This window comes from Colletotrichum karsti (assembly GCF_011947395.1).
Source record: "Colletotrichum karsti strain CkLH20 chromosome Unknown Scaffold30, whole genome shotgun sequence".
Classification (NCBI taxonomy): domain Eukaryota; kingdom Fungi; phylum Ascomycota; class Sordariomycetes; order Glomerellales; family Glomerellaceae; genus Colletotrichum; species Colletotrichum karsti.
Genome location: NW_024065930.1, coordinates 545,671 through 565,268, shown reverse-complemented (window position 1 = coordinate 565,268; position 19,598 = coordinate 545,671). Strand labels below are relative to the sequence as shown.

The following is a 19,598-nucleotide window of genomic DNA, read 5'->3' as shown; positions in this document are numbered from 1 at the left end:
TACTGCACAAATCACCGACCATTCTTAATTTCTAGACTCACCTTTCGTTGTTCGTCTCAGTGCTTCTACGAAATTGCTTGCCGCACCTGATCCTCTGCGTCGTCCGGCAGCTGTGGAAAAAGAACAACGCTCTCCTCCAGCCATCTACGATAGGCCGGATCGTCTTCTCCCTTTGAGGTATCTGGTTGAGTCGCTAGGGTTGGGAACTCACCGCTTTCGGCCAAGGCCCAGTTCTTCGCCGCCACACCAGCCCAATACTCCTGCGCAGAAGTCAACCCCAGAACCTCGAGTAAGTTGACCAGCTGTTGCTCCTCGTCGGCGGGCTTCACGAGGATCTTTTCCATCATTTTGTAGAACTCCCACATGGTCGCCGACTCGGCCTTCTCCACGATGGCCAGCATCAGCTTCACCCAGTGCGCCACGAGCACCGGATCAAGCGTCCCCTCGAGGCCTCTAAACTCGATGGTACCACCTAAAATCCGGGCATCCGGGCGCTTGATCGTGACATGGTCGTTAGGATTGATTCTCCCGGTGCTGGGGAGGTCGATGCGGTTGATGCTGTTGACTGAAACAGCGGAGCGCGAGCCATCAGGTGTGTCAAGCATATACTTGAGAGCAGCTAGGTTCTCGGCCGCCCAGATGCGGTAGAATTCTCTCTGCAGCCGGTCTTCAATTTTGGACATGGGCAGGTGAGACACGATGTCGAGCTCAAGGAGTTTGTCGGGGTTTTCGTTTCGGACTTCCGAAAACGCAGGAAGGTAGTAATCATCGGCCAACTGGGAACCGGTACTCAGAGGCTTCGAGTAAGGACTATCGAAACGTGAGGGATGAATCAAGGTAGAGACGATCGGGTCAACAGCCCAAACCATAGTCAAGATGCGCTTGAGGGACCGGAAAGAGAAGTTGTGGACGTTTCCAACGTGAACGTGCAAGCCGCAGCTGGGGTCGAGCATAGGGCGCGCCTGGCTTCGAATCAGTTTGATGATGCTCAGCATCTTTTCAAAGTCCTCCTTCTGGTCACGGAGAATGGGGCTGGTGAGCTCATAGCCTCTGATTCCCCCGGAGTATTCCAAGAAGCCTGTGCTCAAGCCGGAAATGCTGATGTCGCTCTTCAGAAGCCATGTCTGGTACAACGGTTTGACCTTGGGCGAGACTTCGATCCGGTACCCGAGATCATCAGCCATCTTTTGCAAGCCTGGAAGTTGCCCATCATTCTGGGCACTGGCGAAGCTCAGGCGATCCTCATTGATGCTGAAGAGACCTGCTTTGTTGAAGACTTCGGCGAGGTGGTCTCTGTCGACTTCATGGGGGACTTCACTAGTCCAATCTGGCTTAAAGCTGTTGACGGTATGATGATAGCGCACCCAGCGGTTGTCTAGAGTAGCTACTGATGCTTCCATGTCGTTTTTGCTGTAGTATGCTTTGTCTTCGGCCTTGTGGTAAGGGAGGATAAACTCGAACTCGAGACCGAAAGAAAAGGGAGACAAGCCAGGTGTGTCCTCGAGATTGACGGCCGGCTTACGCCGAAGGCACTCGAGATCCGGCACGAAGGCATTCGGGCCCTTAGATCGATAATACTCCGCCTCAGAACGGAGGCCGAGTTCGAGAAGCAGATCGTCGATGGAGTATGAATTCGAGGCGCTGTCGGACAGTTGGACCCGCTGCATGACGCGGTCGAACACATCCTTCGGCGCGTTGGCAGCAAAATAGACGATGCCGTGGCAAACCTTGATCCAGTTCTCGACGGCAGCAAAGTCCATCGTACCTGCGTGCTGACGAAACTGGATCGTCCTGTTCTGCGGGTCAGAATCGACGAGGTTCGAAAAGTCGTACGCCCCAGGAATCGTCCTCACCACTTCATCGTCGCCCATCACCCGAATCTCCATCGCGGTCACAACGTCTTCCATGTCGTCGCAACCCGCGATATACCTCTGCGCGCACTGCGCGATGGCAGACTTGCGCTTGATGTCCGGCTTCATGAGCATCTTGGTGTACGTAGTCGCCGGCGGGCCGTGGGTGAAGACCATCTCCTCGGGCGGTGCGCGCCATTCTGCGTCAGAGAGGTGGGTGTACGGCAAAAAGTGGAAGGCCTTTGCGAACTCGATGCCCGGAGCGATGAGGGAGCCTGGGCCGCAGTACTTTGCGTGGAGGCCGTCGAGGAGCGGGGATGCGTAGTAGAGGAATCTGGCGAGCCTCTTGGTATCGCGGAGAGTGAAGTCGGCTTCCTGCGGCTTGATGTTGACGCATAGCCGAGGGGTATGGTCCAGGCCGATGACAAGACCAGGCGTGGTCTTGAGGGTTTGGAGGAGGGGGTCAAATCTTTGGATGGTTTCTGGGTGGAAGGATGTGAGTGGGGAGAGGACGCTGACGAGCTTCCAGGTCTGAAGATACGGTTCGTCTTCGTCCTCCTGGGGTTTGTTCTCAGGGAGTTGATGGTTTTTATCGCTTACTTGCACCGACCAGAGATCTGTGCCATTGTTCGAGTCTGCCAGGGGCTGGACAGAGGTATTGATGCCATCATGCTGCAAGTACCCGGATGAAAAGAAGCCTGCTTCTTGTAGATGTTTGGCAATGCGGAAGTGGAGGTCATCAGACGTCAACTTGGCCTCGTCCTCGCCGTCGCCGGAGATCCGAACCAGAAATTCCAACTTAGCAGAGAAAAGAAAATCCTGCGGAGTTGAGGATTCCTCATCTTCGACATCGATGTAACCCACAACACCCTCCCCGAATAATTCTCGATCGGAGAACCTCGGGCCAGGAGACGAGGGAGGCAACAGTTGATTTAGATCGTCATCGTCATCGTCGTTGTCAAGAAGGAAATCGCGCACGTCAAGATCATCGAAACTTACATCGTCGAGGTCCAGCTCGTCAAGGTCGTCGGTGGATTTGATGGGCGACCACCCGGAGACGTGGGAGAGGATTGGAGAGGTCATCGGTGACGGCTCCGGAAGGTTGGTGTCGATACCCGAGTAGACCCACGTGCGCGGGTCATCCCATCTGATGGTAGGAGTCATATTGATAGTTGTTTCTGAAGATGAGTCGGAAGAAAATCGTGTTATGTTGGAAAGGTTAGTGCTTGAGTCGTTGCTGGAGCTGCTTGGGGGGCTGTTGTCGAACATTTTGACTCGATAAGGTTCTGAAAACCACTTAAATATCTCCGAGGTCTTCTGTCGTTGGTTTTCCGTCTTTGTATTCCGTCCTCTGATCTTATACAACGGCATTGTTCATGGTAAAGAAGACGAATGGTGAAAGAAGATTCTTCAGTTCTTCTTTTCCTGTCGAGCCAGCAACAAAGGTGTCAGGGAGAACACAATGATGAAACCAAAACAATGAGTTGCAATGTTCCGTCAGAATTTGCAACTTGGCGTTGTGAAAGAGACTCTTTGTAATGTTCAAAACTTGCTCTGGAGATCAGGGCCAGACCTGAGCTGTCGGCGAGATGGCCATATTATAGTTATGGATACTTGCCGGAGATACCCTCCAAGGTCCTTGCAACCTTGGTAGTGGAGGCTACTATACTGGGTAGATTCAAGAGCTACAAGAACTACAGGAGATGCAATTAACTAAACAGTGGTTGAGGCCATTCATAACCATACGGTTGAAAACTCAAACTAGGAGGGCTCATACATAATAGACTTATAAACTCTCGTTATCAAGTGCTAGGTAATGTCACCTATGTTATCCTGTGTAGAAAGTTGTTCCTTAAGGTATTGTATAAATTTCTTACCTAGGCCAGTTGACCTTTTTTGTCTCGCGACGGCGATAGTCAACTCTCATATGATGTGGCTTTTCCTTCTCTCATAGTACGCGGTCGTCGCACCTTTCCGGTGAGAAGGACATGTGTGAGTCGCTAGTCAAGTTGACTTCAGCAGCTGCTGGGAACATGAGTGTAAACCTCACTAATAGGAGTTAGCCCAGACACGAACCATGAAACCCACCAACGTGTGGGAAAGGCGAACATGAAGACAACATCAAAAAGAAGACGCCTGCAACAAAAAGGAAAGTTGGAAAAAAATGCAAAAGAAATAGCACGACCTGGTTTCGATCCAGGGACCTCTGGGTTATGAGCCCAGCGCTCTACCCCTGAGCTACCGTGCTTGCTGATGTCATCCACAGAAACTACGCAAACTATGTGCCCTACAGGTAGGGGTCTGTGGGGCCTTCCCGACCGGCCGCGCCCGCCGCGACACCGAGAAAACGGCATGACTAATGACAGCATCTGCCTAAACTTGGATTGAATTGTTTCCGAGCTACGGTGCCGTTCGTCTCAATATCTCCATCTCCAAGGTTATTCCTTCCACTGGCTTCCGTGGCAGTTCGCACCTGCCTTTTCGCGCTTCAAAGTCGGTGTCCCGTGGCAACGGCAGGGTGCGGCACAGCGGAGTGACCCCCGGAAACGGACCCGCCAGAGTGCCCGCCAAGATCCATATGAGGCCGTCCCTTGCAAACCGTGGCGGAGTCTGCCTGGAACATGTCGCTGGACGAATGTTGAAGGATCGCTGAGGGCTCTCGACAGCGCAGAAAACCCCCCGCAAACGACATGAAAAACTGCAGCAACAACACCCGGCAGCTCGAATGAGGCCCACCAGAATCACGTTTTCGGGATTCTTTACCTAGAGCCACACTGCACTGGGTCGCTGGAGTGTTCCAGTCTGGGCGGGTGCGACCCGACCCAACCACCCACCCCATTGGAAGGCCAAGATCGGCAAGGCAACTGCAGCGCGCTGCGCTGCGCTGCTGCACTGCACTGCGAAAAGAGAACAATCAAAAATCTGGCCTTGGCCCTTATCCCCAAAGAAGCGACCAGGATGATGCCGAGCCTTGCCTCGCCGCCCATCTCACTCTCACCGACTCCTTCATCTCACCTTCACATCACTGACGACGAACGTCTGCTTGAGTCTTTTGCAAACGGCGAGAGCGTCATGTTGAGCTGCAGACCGCGAGGCGCCAGCACTTCTCTCCGACGGAAATCGCCCTGATGGCCCGCTTTCAGGCTCTCGATTCCTCCAGGCTCGACTCATCCGACCTTTTCCGCTTCGACACCCTCGCTCTGCGCGATGACATTCTGCTGATTGACGGCCGGACGGCCTCCAAGGTAGAATACGACGAGTATGTTGTCTTCAAGAAGGATAGCACAGCACCCTCGGGGCTAGCTCCGGATGACGAGGGCGGAGACGATGTCAGCTTCAAGCTGAACCACGATGAAGAAAGGCCAGGGTACCAGATGCTAGACCTGGCCTTCCGTCGCGGATGGGTGGTAGATCACAACGTAAGCTGCTCCGTACTACTTGGATGATTCTACGGGATCCAATTGCTAATGCCAGACCAGGGCGACTTTACCCAAGACCCAGCTCGCGATCCCGCGCTCGTCTTGGACGGCCGCGTGAGAAGAGTGTGAGTGAGCACAAATCTTTGTGGTGGGACCCCTTCAACTGACAACCGCAGCATCTGCTTCCGCCGCAACAAGTCCTTCGACCGGCGAGAAGACGGCATCACCATGACTCCCCAAGACATGGACGCACTGGACCTTCACCCAGCAACCCTTCAATACTCTCGTCGCGTCACGAATGAGTCCCGCTTCTGGTCCCTCGACCAGAATAAACTTAGTCAGTACTGCCGCATCCACACGAGTACGTCCCGCAGACACTGACCCTCTCAGGCCTCATCCTCTCCTTCTCCAACAATCCACGGACACCATACGACTTTATGTCACTGACCTACGACATCCGGGACCGCCTCACAACGGTCCTCGTCAGACAGTCCTTCTACCCCCGCCAACACAACCTGGAGAACCTCGACGAATACGACCAGCGCCTCGAAGCCTGTCGAGCCCACTGGGCCCACCCCTTCATCACCCCCGTCGTCCTCCTCCAAGTGCAGTTCATGCGCACCGAAGAAGCCGTCATGGAGAACATCAGCCACGTCAGATCCTTGGAGTTCGAAGTTAGCAACATCGCCGGGTTCGAAGCCTTCGAGATAGAACGCGAGCGGAGATCGAAACTCATTCGCCGGTTGACCTCAACTTTCAACGCCAACAACGAGAAGACGCCCACGGTCGCGGGCCCAATGAGCATGGCGAACCTCATGAAGAGCGCCCATGACGTGCTCAAAGAGTCCATCAAGCTGTTGGATACCGTCCGTTGGATGGAGAGGGTCGTAAAGCTGATGCTGCAGTCGGGAGATGAGCTCGCGCAGCGCATGTCGACTGGGAAGCTGAACGTACGTCTGAATGATCTCAGCGCAAAGGATTTCATGGACGATGAGCGGGACCGGCAAGATCAGCAGGACCAGAACGATGAACCCCCGACCGGACCGCCGTCGCGGTCTTCTGCGAGCACGCGGCGAAGGTCTTTACCACCGGCCCCTGACCCGCTGGCCGACCCTCTCGGCAATCACTGGCATGAGATTCGACAATATCTCGAGGGTCTCCAAAGAATGTGCATGGGCCTGGAAACGGACCGCCGCATGTCCGAGGCCCGTTGCCGCGCCCAGATCGATATTGTATGTCACCTTCTACGTCGTCGTCCTTGACTCCGCTGACCTCCCCAGATCTATTCCAAGATGGCTCAAGAAGACAACGTCCTCAACGCCCGCATGGCCGTCGCCTCCTCCCGCGACTCCTCCTCAATGAAAGCCCTCGCTGTTATCACCGCAATTTTCCTCCCCGGCGAGTTTCTCGGCACCCTCTTCGGCATGTCCATGTTCGACTGGCAAGCCTCGGGCGAAGACGCGGACGGCACCGACGGGAACCCAGAATCCGGTTCCACGAACCCGAAAGACCCGATCCCCGTACTCAGCCATCTCTTCTGGGTCTACTGGGCCACCGTGATCCCCCTCACCGTCGGCATCTTGTTCGCGTGGCGCGCCTGGTGGGTATCGCAGGATCGCTACTTCAGGCGGCATCTCTCGAGGGAGCTCTCGGAGGAGCGGTACTGGACGTCCGACGGCAAGCCGAGGGAGCTGGAACACTCTTTCTGGCACGACTTCTTCTACTTGTCGGTCAGGCGAGACGAGAGGCCTGCTGCGACGGGAGATCCGTACAGCACGCTCGACCTGTCGCCGAGTCTGTCGCAGGACAAGGATGACATGCGCTCGCCTCGCGAGGCGACGGTGAGGAGGGGCCAGATCTCGTTCCTGAGGTCGCAGAGTCTGCGGCAGCGGAACCATGTGGCTGTGTGATGTCCTGTACATGTGTGTAATGCGTATATATGACCGACGGAAGTAATGCGGATTTTCGATAGGCTCTGGAGAGATATCAGAAGCTCCTTGTGTGTGGTTTTCCTTAGCTAGACACGAGATGCGATAAATGACAATGATGACCGAGACAAAATTCTTTGAATGCCATCGAGTGCCTTTGAACACATCAAGCGCAACTGATCATCATTTCCGCGCTGTCATCTCCGGTTATCTTCACCGTCCGCCCCGGTTACCGCCGCATCTTTCTCGTCCCCAACAACTTTCTCCGCCCCTTGGCCGTCCTCGGGCGAGACTGGCTTCGGTTTTGGGGCCTCGACCCCAGCTTTGCGAAGCTGCCACCCACCGCTCCATCCGATCCACCCCTTCTCTCTCGGGCCTTTGGAAAGGGTGACCAGCAACGATAGCCCGATGAAACCGACTAATTTTCGTTAGACATCGATTCAGAGCATGAGAGGAAGAGAATGACTTACTGGTCGCGCCTCCGCTATACTTCCACCCGCCCTGCGCATACAGCCTGTTTCCCACCGCTGTGCCCGTCAACTGCCCACAGAACACCGACACCATGTACGCCGTATTGACCCTGTTCCTCGCCTTGGCGTTGATTGTGTAGATAGCCGTCCGGTTCGCCGTCTGCGCCGTCTGGATTCCGATATCAATGCAGATGGCCTGGATCACCGGCCCCGCCACCGTGATCGTGCTGGTGAAGGCGCCAACGAGACACCCGATCAGGATTACAGTCTGTCCCAGCACAGACGACATGAACGGGACGTATCGGTCCATGATGAACCGCCCATACACCGGTCCCCCGCAGATCGCCGCAATGCCAATCAGCGAAAAGAGACCAATCGTCAGCGAGGAGAACTCGTACGGCGGCGAGGCCAGTAGGAACGTCAAGGTTGTCCAGAAGGACGTGAAGATGGAGCTGATGCAGAAGCCCACCAAGCACGCATGCACCAGGATCGGCTCGCTGAAAAACATGGTCACGATCGTCCATAACGCCTTGAAGTAGTTCAGCCCGTCCGGATTGGTCGAAGGGTAGTCCGGCATGACGAAGAAGAGGAGGATCAACAACAGGTACTGCGTCCCGAACGCGAACCAGTAGATGTTGCGCCACGAGGTGTAGTCGGCCACGATGCCGGACAACAGTCGCGCGATGAGCATCCCGAGCATCAGACCGGACGTGACGATGGAGAGCGAGCTTGCTTTGCGGTTGGCCGGGGCCATGTCGGCGACGAGCGGGAGCATGAGCTGCGGCGTGACGGTCGAGACGCCCACGAGAAAAGAGAGTGCAGAGAATGCGACGAAGGAGTTCGTTACGCAAAGTCCGAGCCACTGTGAACAAAGTTCAGTACTTGATCGTCCCATTTTGGAAGGAACTTACCAGCATCGCCGTTGCCCAAATGAGGACCAAGATGAAGGGCCGCCGCCGTACCATGTCGCCCAGCGGGCAGATGAAGAGCAGGCCCGCGGCATATCCAGCCTGCATCAGCGTCGCGACTGACGACGCGCGCTCGAAGCTGACATCGAACGTCTCTGCGATCTTGTTGAGAACGGGTTGATTGTAGTAGAGATTGGCGACAGTGAAAGTGGCAGTCTGTGTCCGTTAGCACCTGCACGTTCGGCTGGGTAAAACAGGAAGAACTCACCACCGCATACAGAAAGTTATGCGCGAGAGAAAACTGAGGTGGTTTCGTCGGGTTGTATCGAAGCCTTTTCGGCGTTAAAGTAGCAACGCTGACCGCCAACTCCCGGATCCCAGTTCGCGCCTTCCCATTCTGCGATTCGCAATCCGAACTCGACGGAGATGGCGTCGGCGATCTCGTCCCATCTCCGTCCGGTATCCTTCCCTTCTGGTCCTTCTCGAAGACATGTCGCTCGGGAGAGTTCAGGCTTGACTCCTGCGGGCTGAAAGCTTCCGCCGCCGCCGCCTCACCGGGCCCGACCGCTGCCGTCGACGCCGCGCCCATGTCCCTGTCCGTGTCACCTCTAGCAGAGTTTCGTTTCTCCGACATGCTTTTCATAGAAGAACGAAGGAACAATAAGAACAATTACTTTCAGCACCTCCTCTCGTCAATTTGCCTGTGAAAGAAAGCAGATCTCTTGTCGTTATCTCTGTTTCTTTAGCGCTCGCGCGGAAGTCCGTTGGGGAGGCTAGTTGGGTAGAACAGCAGGTGATGCGTCATTGCAGGTCTCGGCCGCAATCAACGAAACTCGGCGCCTGTCTGTCTTTCAACCTTGTTGCGACTTCATGTCTCGGTTGAAGTCTCTCGCGCGAGGAAGAGGAATTTTCCGCAACGTCCTTTTCGGCAGATTTTCCCTTTGTTCTATGACGCGGTTGGTGAGGGGACATTCGCGATGGATCTACAGCGCAACGGCACTGGGGTAAGGGTGGATGGGTGGAGATAGGCGCCGTTTGATGGCGCGAGACCGGGGTCTGCTCCTATCATCGCGAGGGAATCGTCGGCCGGCACCGACTCGGCGTGGGGGTGGATTCCGATGTCCGGCTTCCGAGTTGGTGACATACATCGTTACGGCGTTGAGAAGCTTCAGAGACTTGAATAGCAAAACTTTTGAGTAGTGTCCTATCTAGCTGGCTCTTCCTGGAATGGAGAAGCCGGCACCCTTTGCGATTAACCATTTCTAGTATCTCAGCGCATTCCATGCACCCCCCCCCCCCCCCCCCCCCCGAGAATTCAGCCATCCGAAATTCCCACGTGTCAAGTAGACCTGGTGTCCTGTGTGACCAGCTCTCAGTCGCAGACCACGCGCTGCTTGGCCAACAGCATGTAACGATCGTAGTTATCGCCGTCCGCCGTACCAATCTTCGTCAAGAATGGGGAAACGCGGAAGACGACCCTACTCGTCCTGTCCAAGTCCTTTTCCCACATCTCCGCTTCCATCATGTCGGGGTGGTAGCGGGAAGGCCAGGCATATGACCTATTAGAAGGCTCCCACTCAACCAAGAAGTGGGCTTTAGACTTCATGAAGATTCTCTGCAGCTCGACAGCCTCTTCGTAAATCTTGTCAAGTGCGTTGTCGATGCTGAGACGGGTGGCGCGGCAGTTCTTTTTGTCATGGGGCAGGAATTTGTACCAGCCCTCGAGCTCCGGTCCGACAGCTTCATATGTGTCCCAGCTCTTGATTCCCATGATCTTCTCTATCATGGCGCCGCCCTTTGCTTTCCAGCGGAAAAACTTCTTTGCATCATGGCCCTCTTCTTGGATAACACCTACTCCTAGTCAGTAACTCACATTGGTATACGGTCATCTACGGACAAGCTTACCGAAAAGATCACGACAGATGTGGACAAAGCGGTCTCCGACTCTTCCGGACCAAGCTCCGCGCAGGTCGTCCTCTTCGCCATGGCCAAATATGCTTGACATGATGCCGTTCCAAATGTATCTTTCGACGACGAGAGATCTGATGTCCTCATCCTGGAGGAGGTCGCAATGCCGGGCCGACATACGTCCAACAGCAGAAGACGCATCAATAAGTTCGCTTCGCAACTCCTCTTGGGAAGGACAGCCAGTGAGAAGAGTCGTCGCCATGTCTCGGATGTTGTACGACATGCTGTTCCATAGGTTGACAATGGCGGCGTCCGCGACTTTGGTTGAATTTGAGACTGACTGAGGTGAGGCTGCGCAGTCCTTGGTCGCGATCAGCTGCTGATTGAGTGTTTTGTTGTCGGCCATGAGTTTGTCGATGTCGTCCTCAAGCCTCAGAATCTTCCTGTCAAGAGTATCCCGAATAGTAGCTTCAGTCTCTCTGCTCTTCTTTGCCTCTTTCTCGGCTGTTTGCAGCTTCTGCTTCAACTCTTCAATCTCATGTTCGCGCTCACTGAGCTTGCTCTTGGAATTGTCAATCAGCGCCGTGTAATCAAGAATCTCATTTCTGAGCTTCTTGATCCTGACATCTTGTCGACCAATGAACCCCTTGGTAACAAGCCAAAACTTGCGCGTGGCTGAGGAGATTTTGACATGGTTAAGCGCACGCTTCAGCCGGTCAATCTCGATGTCCTTGAGTTCCATTTTTCTCAAGAGCTTCCTTGCTTGAGAAAGTGGCGAGAGGGTAAGATAAACATCATCGGATGAGAAAATAATCTCATTAGTTGTCGAGGCAGCTGATGCACCAGTGATGTTGTTGTCTGAAGTGGTCTGACCGCCCGTGTTCTCTTGGTCATTGGGTTCTGCATCGGTCATCACGAGATCGACGCTTTCCTGCTCTATAATGTCAACAGAAAGGTTCCGAAATGAAGTGAAATAGCAAGCTTGTAAGGCTTACCTCGCTTGAAGAATGCTCCATGTTTTCATCTCCTGAGGTGGATGCATTCGCAAAGGCCGAGAAAAGCAATCGTGGGAGTTTCATCTCGAGAAGAAGACGTTGACGCTTTGGAAAATGGTAGATAAGATGGTTTGAGAAATAAAACTTTGGTCCTAATGCCAACTCAGAGATCGAAAGCAGGAGCAAAAGTTGGAGGCTAGGTTCGTTACCCAGTCATGTGACGTATTGACTGTATGGGTTCCATTACCTGCCCAAGATGGGAAGGAAGGTGCTTGAGTACTTGAGGACGCGGTCCTTCCTGATCGATCTCGAAAGAAAATTTCTTTATTTGGCCTGCCTCACTACCTTTCCCACCCACGCTTGGGAAACTCGGCGGATTCCTTCCTTCTCTCCAACCTCCAACCCGATCACCAACTGAAGTTTCACAACTCAGTCAGTGATTTGAGATGGTTTTTACCTCACTTCGCAGCTACATTTAACCTCTTGCCTTTCAAGATTCTTAACAACACTTCGCTGGTTTCACTTCTCCTACTACCAAGCAGTTTCTTATTTTGCATCTCCCCTCAACCAAGTCTTCTACTCCCGCAACGGATCATGTCTTCCAACGGCAAGAAGCGTGCCAGCTCCGGCAGGTTATCGAAGACTCCAACGAAGGGCTCTCCCGCAAAGAAGGATGCGGTCATCATCATTGGAATTGACTTCGGCACAACGTAAGTTCGGCCATTCGCCAGAGCAACAATATTCCATGCTAATATCACTTCAGCTACTCAGGAGTCAGTTGGGTTCGATCTGGGCAGCCTAACAACATTGAGGTCATCACGAACTGGGAGACCCAAATGAGCTATGCTGGGGACCAAGACAAGACCCCAACTAAGATTCTTTACGGAGGGCCGCAGGATGATGCTACTTGGGGATACGACATTCCGACGGACACTGAAAGGGAGCCCCTTCAGTGGTTCAAGCTATTGCTAGTTGACCAAGAAGACCTCCCCGAGCATCTGCGCGAGTCTGCCAAGATCGCCAAGGCGAGAAAGCTGGTCCATGATTGCAACAAGGATCCAGTTGAAGTCATTAGCGGCTATCTTCGTCTTCTCTGGAATCATGCTATTGGATGTATCACCAAAACGGCCGGACCTAAGCTCGTTCAAATGAGCAGATTCCAGGTCATCATCACTCTTCCTGCTATTTGGCCCAGTTATGCCAAATCCCGCATGCGCCGAGCCGCTGAAGATGCAGGAGTGCTGAAAGTGCGCGAGGCCGGAGAAACCACTCTGTCTTTCATCGCGGAGCCCGAAGCTGCAGCACTGGCAACCATTCGGGATCTTGGTCTGGGTGAAGGAAGACCTGATATCGAAGTAACTCGCCGCCTTCCTCAATCCAGTTTGACCGTTGCACGAGCTGACATCTTCTCTCCAGGTCGGCGACCACTTTGTAGTATGCGACGCGGGCGGTGGAACGGTGGACCTCATAAGCTATGAAGTTCTCAGTCTTGATCCTGTGGAGGTGCGAGAGTCAATCAGAGGTGACGGTGATCTTTGCGGAGCCGTTTTCCTCGATGAAGCATTCGTCGAACTCCTCAAGCTGAAGGTCACCCCCGCAGCCTGGGACAACATGTCAAAAGAGCAAGCCGCCAGAGTTCTGCACATCGACTGGGAGAACGGCATCAAGAAAAATTTCGAAGGCCAGGACAAGCGTTGGAATGTCTCGCTGCCTTTCGAGTGCCGGATTCCGGGGTCATCCAATCGGGGTGTGAAGCGCAAGAGGGACATAATCTTGAACCGTGAAGACTTGACACCTGTCTTCGACCCTATTGCCGACAAAATTTCTGCGCTTGTGAACAAGCAGCTTGCTGGAGTCTTCAGCAAATCGGGCAAGAAACCCCAGGTAAGATACGTCACTTACATCCATCTTTCGCCGAAGCTAATATCCTCGCTCAGCATGTCATGCTTGTCGGGGGTTTTGGAAGATGCAGATACGTCCGGGAGCGACTCCAACAAAACATTGGAGACGACATTTCGATTCTCCAATCTTCCGGCCACACATCTGGCTCCGCATCGTAAGTCTCTCAAGTACTTTACTTTCCAGTTTCGTTGTCTAACACATCTAGTTGGACGGCAATCTGCCGTGGCGCTGTCATTCATGGCCTTGCCCGCCAGAACTTGACTCCTGAGTTTTCCATCAGCGTCAAGTCTCGAGTCTCTCGAATGAGCTATGGAGTCACGTATCACAGCAAATTCAACCCTGCCAAGCACGAGGAGCGTCACAAATTTTGGTGCCCCCTAAAGATGGTGTATGAAGCGTCTCACCAGGTGGAATGGTTTCTCAAGAGGGTTCGTATTCCTTTCCTGAGCCGCGGATGCTTTTCTAAGTTTTCTTTACTAACTGTACTTCTTTATTGCAGGGTGACGATGTGTCCACTGCCGAGCCTGTTCGTTTTGATTGGCAGATGATTTACGATACAGCTCCTGGAAAGATTTCCACCGAGTTGTCATCATCCGAGGCCTGGCCTGTCCCCAAGGTTCAAGACGACACGGTCAAGGAGCTGTGCAAGGTCAAGTGGAGTAAGAAGATTGACTTCGAATCCCTTCCGACTGAGGTCAACCCCGTCGGTAAGGTTTTGCGCAGACTGGAGTTTACCACGGAGATGACCTGCGATGGTGTCAGCGTTGACTTTACTGTCATTCATGGCGGCAAGCGCGTCGGTGCCAAGAATGTCGAGGTGGTCTTCAAGGACGAGGAGTGATCTCAATTTCTGGCAGAGGCAGTCTTGGGTTAGGTGGCAAGCAGCTCGCAGGTACATTCATGGAATGGATTAATGAAGCAGAATTCGCATACCACAATGGATTTGCTGGCATCACAGATCGATAGCACGATAGAAAGTATACAAGACTTCAGGAATACTTGGTGCGCAAAGCTGTGACACAACTGCTGTGCGTCAACCACCCTTCATCTCGTATGTCATATCTTGTCCTCCAAGACGCATGCTGGCTCTATGAACATCAGCTTATCGACAAGAACGGCGCTGCAAATAAGCGCTCACTTCCAAATCACAAGCCGATATCTATGAGCCTATGGCAACAGCACCCGAGATAAGTCCTGGACACGACCAGAGACTAAAAGACGTGAAGCGCCAATGACCGGCGTGCTGGGTCAGCGCCATGCGTGGCATTGGTTTGCGGTTAGATGAAGTACTTGCGCGTCATCGCTGACTGCTACAGTAGGACGTCGATCGGCTGATTGGTCTGGCATTACGGGCACCTCTTTTAGGGCGGATCGGGGAGGGGCGTTGAGACTTCACTTGAAGCGGCGCTTGAGGAATGACTCGAAGAGCCAATGATAGACAGAAGAGAATGACGATACAACAATCAATAGCTTGTTCACAGCACGTACTTCCTACCTCCGAAGATGCCGGAGACTCGACGGTGTGTTGTCAACGACAACCCAAGCTTATCTCAGCCTCAACGGCCACGATTGGACCACGATATCGGTTCGCGGGATGGATACCCGCTACGGCGGCAATGAGGCACTCGTAGGGCTGCGTCTGATACGTCGGTTCAATGAGATGTAATGGATGGAATATGAGACTCGCTTTCTGTGGCGTTTCTGAAATGCAGCACGTCAGCATTAGGCTTTTTGGCGGCCTGTGACAGATTCTGGGAGGAAAGGTATCGGAAAGGCGACCAGTCGGGAGGAAAGGAAAGTCGATGGCTCTGAAGAGACAAGAATCGGTATGCAGCTCTCGTATCTTTCGGAGGTCGATGCAGGTCGGACTTAAGGGGCCATGACCTGAGTCTTTGTATGAATAGCTGCTGGCCTTTCGCCTTTGAGGTCGCTCTCAAGGGGCTTGCTTTCAAGACCGACAAACGCGTAATTGACCGAGATAATGAAGAAGAGTTTGTGCTAAAGAAGCCAAGAACATGTTCGTTGATCGCAGGCCTTGTGGAAAGGGGATGCTCGAGTTCTGGGAGATGATACGTCGAGCTTGCCTCCCAGAAGCTGACGTGAAGCTGGCGGCGGACCGCCCGAGTGGCAGACTTGGGTGGAATCTGCAGCTTGTGGCAGTGATGATTCCATATCTTTTTAGGAAGTGAGATTGGGCTGACGGCGGGCCAGCCTGACGACCTCGTGGCGATCGAGGAAGTAGTATATGGGCGCGGTTTCCGGGTTCCCGGGTCTCCTAGATGTTGCTGTATGGCATCTGTTCGCAGCGCCAGCACATCCTTCTTTATCGAGCTTCAATCCCTTGACAAGATAACATGGCTGTTGAGACTGAGAAGCAGCAAGAGGCCGTCCCGACGGGCGGCCCTCTTGAGAAGGCAGAGCCAGACAATGCTTCTACCAAAGGTCCCGTCTCGGGGGACAACACCGACACGGAGCGAGGAGCCACGAAAGAAGTAGCCTCCGAGCCCGTCCGCACCGTGACCGGCATCAGATGGATCATCGTCGTCTTCGCCATCCTCTCCTCGACCTTCCTCTTCGCCCTCGACAACACCGTCGTCGCCGACGTCCAGCCGCAGATCGTGCTGCAGTTCGATGCCATCACGGACATCGCATGGCTGGCCGTCGCCTTCATCATGGCCGCGACGTCGACGAACTTGCTCTTCGGGCAGCTGTACTCGCATCTCAAGCCCAAGTGGCTGTACATCGGGAGTGTCGTCGTGTTCGAGGTGGGAAGCGCGGTGTGTGGTGCTGCGCCGACCATGGACGCCCTCATCGTCGGTCGAGCGTTGTGCGGTCTCGGCGGTGTGGGGATGTATCTTGGAGTGATGACTCTCATTGCTGCGACAACGACTATTCAGGAGAGGCCTGCGTATCTGGCCTCGATCGGGTTGACCTGGGGCCTGGGCACTGTACTGGGACCCGTCGTCGGAGGTGAGAATTTCCAACGTGACTTGTTGATCGTGGCTAATCGGTCTTCTAGGTGCGTTCGCTGATTCAGATGCCACATGGCGATGGGCCTTCTACATCAACCTGCCGATCGGAGGCCTCGCCGCACCTGTTTATCTCTGGATGCTTCCCTCCCCTGATCCTCAACCCGGCGCGACTCTGCTCCAGCGCTTGAAAGAGTTGGACTGGGTCGGCGCGCCGCTTATGCTCGGCGCCATCATCTGCTTCACGATGGGTATCAGCTTCGGCGGCGTCATGTACGATTGGGACTCGGGCTCCGAGATCGCCCTCTTCGTCGTCTCCGGTGTTCTCTTCATCGCCTTCGGTATCCAGCAGGCGTACTGCATTGGCACCACCAAAGAACGTCGTCTCTTCCCCGTCGAGCTCGTCTTCTCGATGAAGTACTACCGTACCATCATCCTCATGTTCTGCATCACCGCCTCGGGAGGCTGTGCCATCTTCGTCCCGGTGTATTTCATTCCCGTATTCTTCCAGTTCACGAGGGGTGATAGCGCGATCGATGCTGCTGTTCGGTTGCTTCCTTTCATCATCCTCGCTGTCTTCGTCACGCTTCTCCAGGGCGGTATGCTCGCGCACCCCTCTGGCAAGTTCGGGATGTACTTCCCTTGGTTCACAGCTGGCGGAGCCATCGTCGTCACGGCGGCAACCCTCATGTACCACGTCAACCCAGACCGGAGCACGGCGTATATATACGGCGCTTCAGCGCTGCTCGGAGCCGGCGTCGGCACCTTCACCCAAGCGGGCTTCTCCATCGCGCAAGCAAGCGTGCCTGAGGACATGGCTGCCATGGCCTCCTCGCTGATGGCGCTTGCCCAGACCAGCGGCATCAACATCGCGCTTGCAGTCGGTAACGCCGTGTTTCTGAACAGAGCCGAGAAGCGCTTGACGGAGATCCTCCCGGACACCGTTCCGGAAGAGCAAATTCAGCTTGCCATTGCCGGTGTCGGGACTGACTTCGTTTCGACCCTGCCTCCGGACATGCAACGGGAGATCCTCGAGGCCATTGTGGAGGCGTTGAACTTGCCGTACATCTTGGTGATCGTCGCTGGTGCTATGGTGCTTGCGTGCAGCCTGCTTTGCAAGAGAGAGCGCTTGTTCATGAAGGCCGCTGCAGGCGGCGCTTGAAGAAGGAAGGCATGCACATTTGCTGACGGGAAATGGTCGGATTTGACTGATACTGATGGTTCATGTTGTGATGGTTTCTTTGGTGCGATTCTGAGTCTTCCTTTTTAGACTTGACGTTTGTTTGACGTTCGATAGATAAGATACCTATAATAAAGTATGAGCACATTATCCACACATAGCTCAACATGTCCTTCGGAGGCCTTTCGACATGAGGGGGAGAAATGAGGCGCCTCACGTTTAGCCGTAGCCCCTGAGACCCAGAGAAACCTCCACTTGCTATCAGGTAAGGTAGGCGCCAACGATGAGACGAGAGACGGAAGTTGAATTGGGCAACGATACGAAGGATTATCCGGGCTGCTTTCGAAAACGGTTGCGTTTGATAGCTTTCTAAGTTGCCGATTGAAGACAGCTTGTGATATGTAAGGAACACGGGTTCGCGGGGAATGGAGACTGATGACAGCTGCCGTAAACGCCCCAGTCGGCAGCAGCTGCCAAGTTCGCGGTGGACAGTGCACGACGGCCCGATGTGGATTTCGCCGAAGAACCCGTTCAGGTCCCTGCTTGTCTAGATTATCTAATCAGCTCAGACCCGCTGTTTTAAAACACCAGCCAGGGGTCCTGTGCAGGTGCGTTGCAGGAGAGTTTCGCTCTAACTTGTTTCGGCCATCCCTTCCTCGGCTGGGGGACGAGGGACAGGACATCCAAAAGTTGACACCTCTCGGATTCTCGACATCGCAGGACTGAATCTCATCCAACCCTCGGAGTTCCGTCGCGACTCACCACCAACTTCAATCGACGAACGACGACCTACATCGGCTCCAGTATCCCGCACCTTCCGCGAACAACTATGAGTTCATGAGAACCGGATCCCATCGCGCCTCGCTGCTGCTGCTGTCCCATCACAGCCCGCCATGGCCGGCCTCCCTTTGAGAGGCCAAGTCCGCGGACTCTGGCTGGCAGCCTTCCTGCATCTCATCTTCGCCGCCTCCGTCCGCGCGTATATGAACCTCACGGACTCGGCGCTGCGAAACATCACCGTCAACGAGGCCGACTTCGACATCCACAACGGCTCCCTGCTGTCGCCCATCCTCATCCCTCGCGTACCCGGCACGCCTGGCCAGGTAAAGACCCAGCAGCACTTTGTCGACTTTTGGAAGGAGAACTTGCCGAAATGGAGCATCGAGTGGCAGAACTCAACCGGCAAGACCCCCGTCACCGGGGACAAGGACGTGCCGTTCCAGAATCTCATTTTCCGTCGCGAGCCGCCCTGGAACAAGCCCGGGCAGGCCAACTGGTTCACTCTGGTCGCTCATTATGACAGCAAGATCGAGCCCGAAGGATTCATCGGCGCGACTGATAGCGCCGCGCCGTGTGCTATGCTGATGCACATTGCGAGGGCGGTTGACCCGTACCTGACCCAGATGTACGATGAGATGGTGGCGCTGGGTGAGAATGGAGGAACGGTGCCCCAGGACATGGGAATGCAGATCCTGCTATTGGATGGCGAAGAGGCTTTCAGGTCTTGGACCGATACCGACTCATTGTACGGCGCGAGGTGAGTGAAAGAAACGTGTTTATCAAAGCATTCATGGAGCTGACGTTTCTGCAGGTCTCTGGCCAATGAGTGGGAGAAGACTTACAACCCAGCCATGTCTCGTTACAAGAACCCACTGGAACAGATTAGCATCTTCGTCTTGCTTGATCTGTTGGGATCCGCGGCCCCGCGGGTTCCCTCTTACTTTCAAACGACTCACTGGGCGTACAAGAGCATGGCCAGACTCGAGAAGCGCATGCGCGACCTTGGTGTCTTGGAGACCAAGCCTGATGTCCCGTTCCTCCCCGAGGGCGAGAAGGATGCGGCGCGCTTTGGGCGGAGCGGCATTGGCGATGACCACGTTCCCTTCATGGCGAAGGGTGTCAACATCCTCCACATGATCCCGTCGCCGTTCCCCTCTGTATGGCATAGGCCGGAAGATGATGGCGAGCACCTCGATATGCCTACGGTACGGGACTGGACGAAGATCGTGACGGCATTTACAATGGAGTGGCTTGATATGAGCGAAGTAATGCCCGAAGAGGCTGCATGA

At 54.4% G+C, this 19,598-nt stretch overlaps 7 protein-coding genes across 7 annotated transcripts; 4 read left to right on the top strand and 3 right to left on the bottom strand.

Moving 5' to 3' along the window:
- Positions 1–65: 65 nt before the first annotated feature.
- CkaCkLH20_08880 (uncharacterized protein) lies at positions 66–3,014 on the bottom strand (the record flags this gene model as incomplete). The annotated part of the gene is made up of 1 exon (XM_038891595.1): positions 66–3,014. One exon carries the CDS (start codon positions 3,012–3,014, stop codon positions 66–68), a length of 2,949 nt encoding a protein of 982 aa, XP_038743231.1.
- A 1,964-nt stretch (positions 3,015–4,978) lies between these two features.
- CkaCkLH20_08879 (uncharacterized protein) lies at positions 4,979–7,179 on the top strand (the record flags this gene model as incomplete). The annotated part of the gene is made up of 5 exons (XM_038891594.1): positions 4,979–5,269; positions 5,330–5,394; positions 5,446–5,606; positions 5,660–6,501; positions 6,550–7,179. The coding sequence occupies 5 exons, from the start codon at positions 4,979–4,981 to the stop codon at positions 7,177–7,179; spliced, it is 1,989 nt and encodes a 662-aa protein (XP_038743230.1).
- Positions 7,180–7,394: 215 nt separating this feature from the next.
- On the bottom strand, positions 7,395–9,209 carry CkaCkLH20_08878 (major facilitator superfamily transporter; the record flags this gene model as incomplete). Its single annotated transcript, XM_038891593.1, has 4 exons — positions 7,395–7,615; positions 7,668–8,529; positions 8,579–8,791; positions 8,844–9,209. 4 exons carry the CDS (start codon positions 9,207–9,209, stop codon positions 7,395–7,397), a joined length of 1,662 nt encoding a protein of 553 aa, XP_038743229.1.
- Positions 9,210–9,947: 738 nt separating this feature from the next.
- Positions 9,948–11,562, bottom strand: CkaCkLH20_08877 (uncharacterized protein; the record flags this gene model as incomplete). The annotated part of the gene is made up of 3 exons (XM_038891592.1): positions 9,948–10,426; positions 10,481–11,414; positions 11,479–11,562. The coding sequence occupies 3 exons, from the start codon at positions 11,560–11,562 to the stop codon at positions 9,948–9,950; spliced, it is 1,497 nt and encodes a 498-aa protein (XP_038743228.1).
- A 510-nt stretch (positions 11,563–12,072) lies between these two features.
- CkaCkLH20_08876 (uncharacterized protein) lies at positions 12,073–14,221 on the top strand (the record flags this gene model as incomplete). Its single annotated transcript, XM_038891591.1, has 6 exons — positions 12,073–12,188; positions 12,242–12,833; positions 12,895–13,362; positions 13,416–13,534; positions 13,586–13,808; positions 13,880–14,221. 6 exons carry the CDS (start codon positions 12,073–12,075, stop codon positions 14,219–14,221), a joined length of 1,860 nt encoding a protein of 619 aa, XP_038743227.1.
- A 1,513-nt stretch (positions 14,222–15,734) lies between these two features.
- On the top strand, positions 15,735–17,511 carry CkaCkLH20_08875 (uncharacterized protein; the record flags this gene model as incomplete). Its single annotated transcript, XM_038891590.1, has 2 exons — positions 15,735–16,350; positions 16,400–17,511. 2 exons carry the CDS (start codon positions 15,735–15,737, stop codon positions 17,509–17,511), a joined length of 1,728 nt encoding a protein of 575 aa, XP_038743226.1.
- Positions 17,512–18,422: 911 nt separating this feature from the next.
- Positions 18,423–19,598, top strand: CkaCkLH20_08874 (glutaminyl-peptide cyclotransferase; the record flags this gene model as incomplete). The annotated part of the gene is made up of 2 exons (XM_038891589.1): positions 18,423–19,066; positions 19,121–19,598. 2 exons carry the CDS (start codon positions 18,423–18,425, stop codon positions 19,596–19,598), a joined length of 1,122 nt encoding a protein of 373 aa, XP_038743225.1.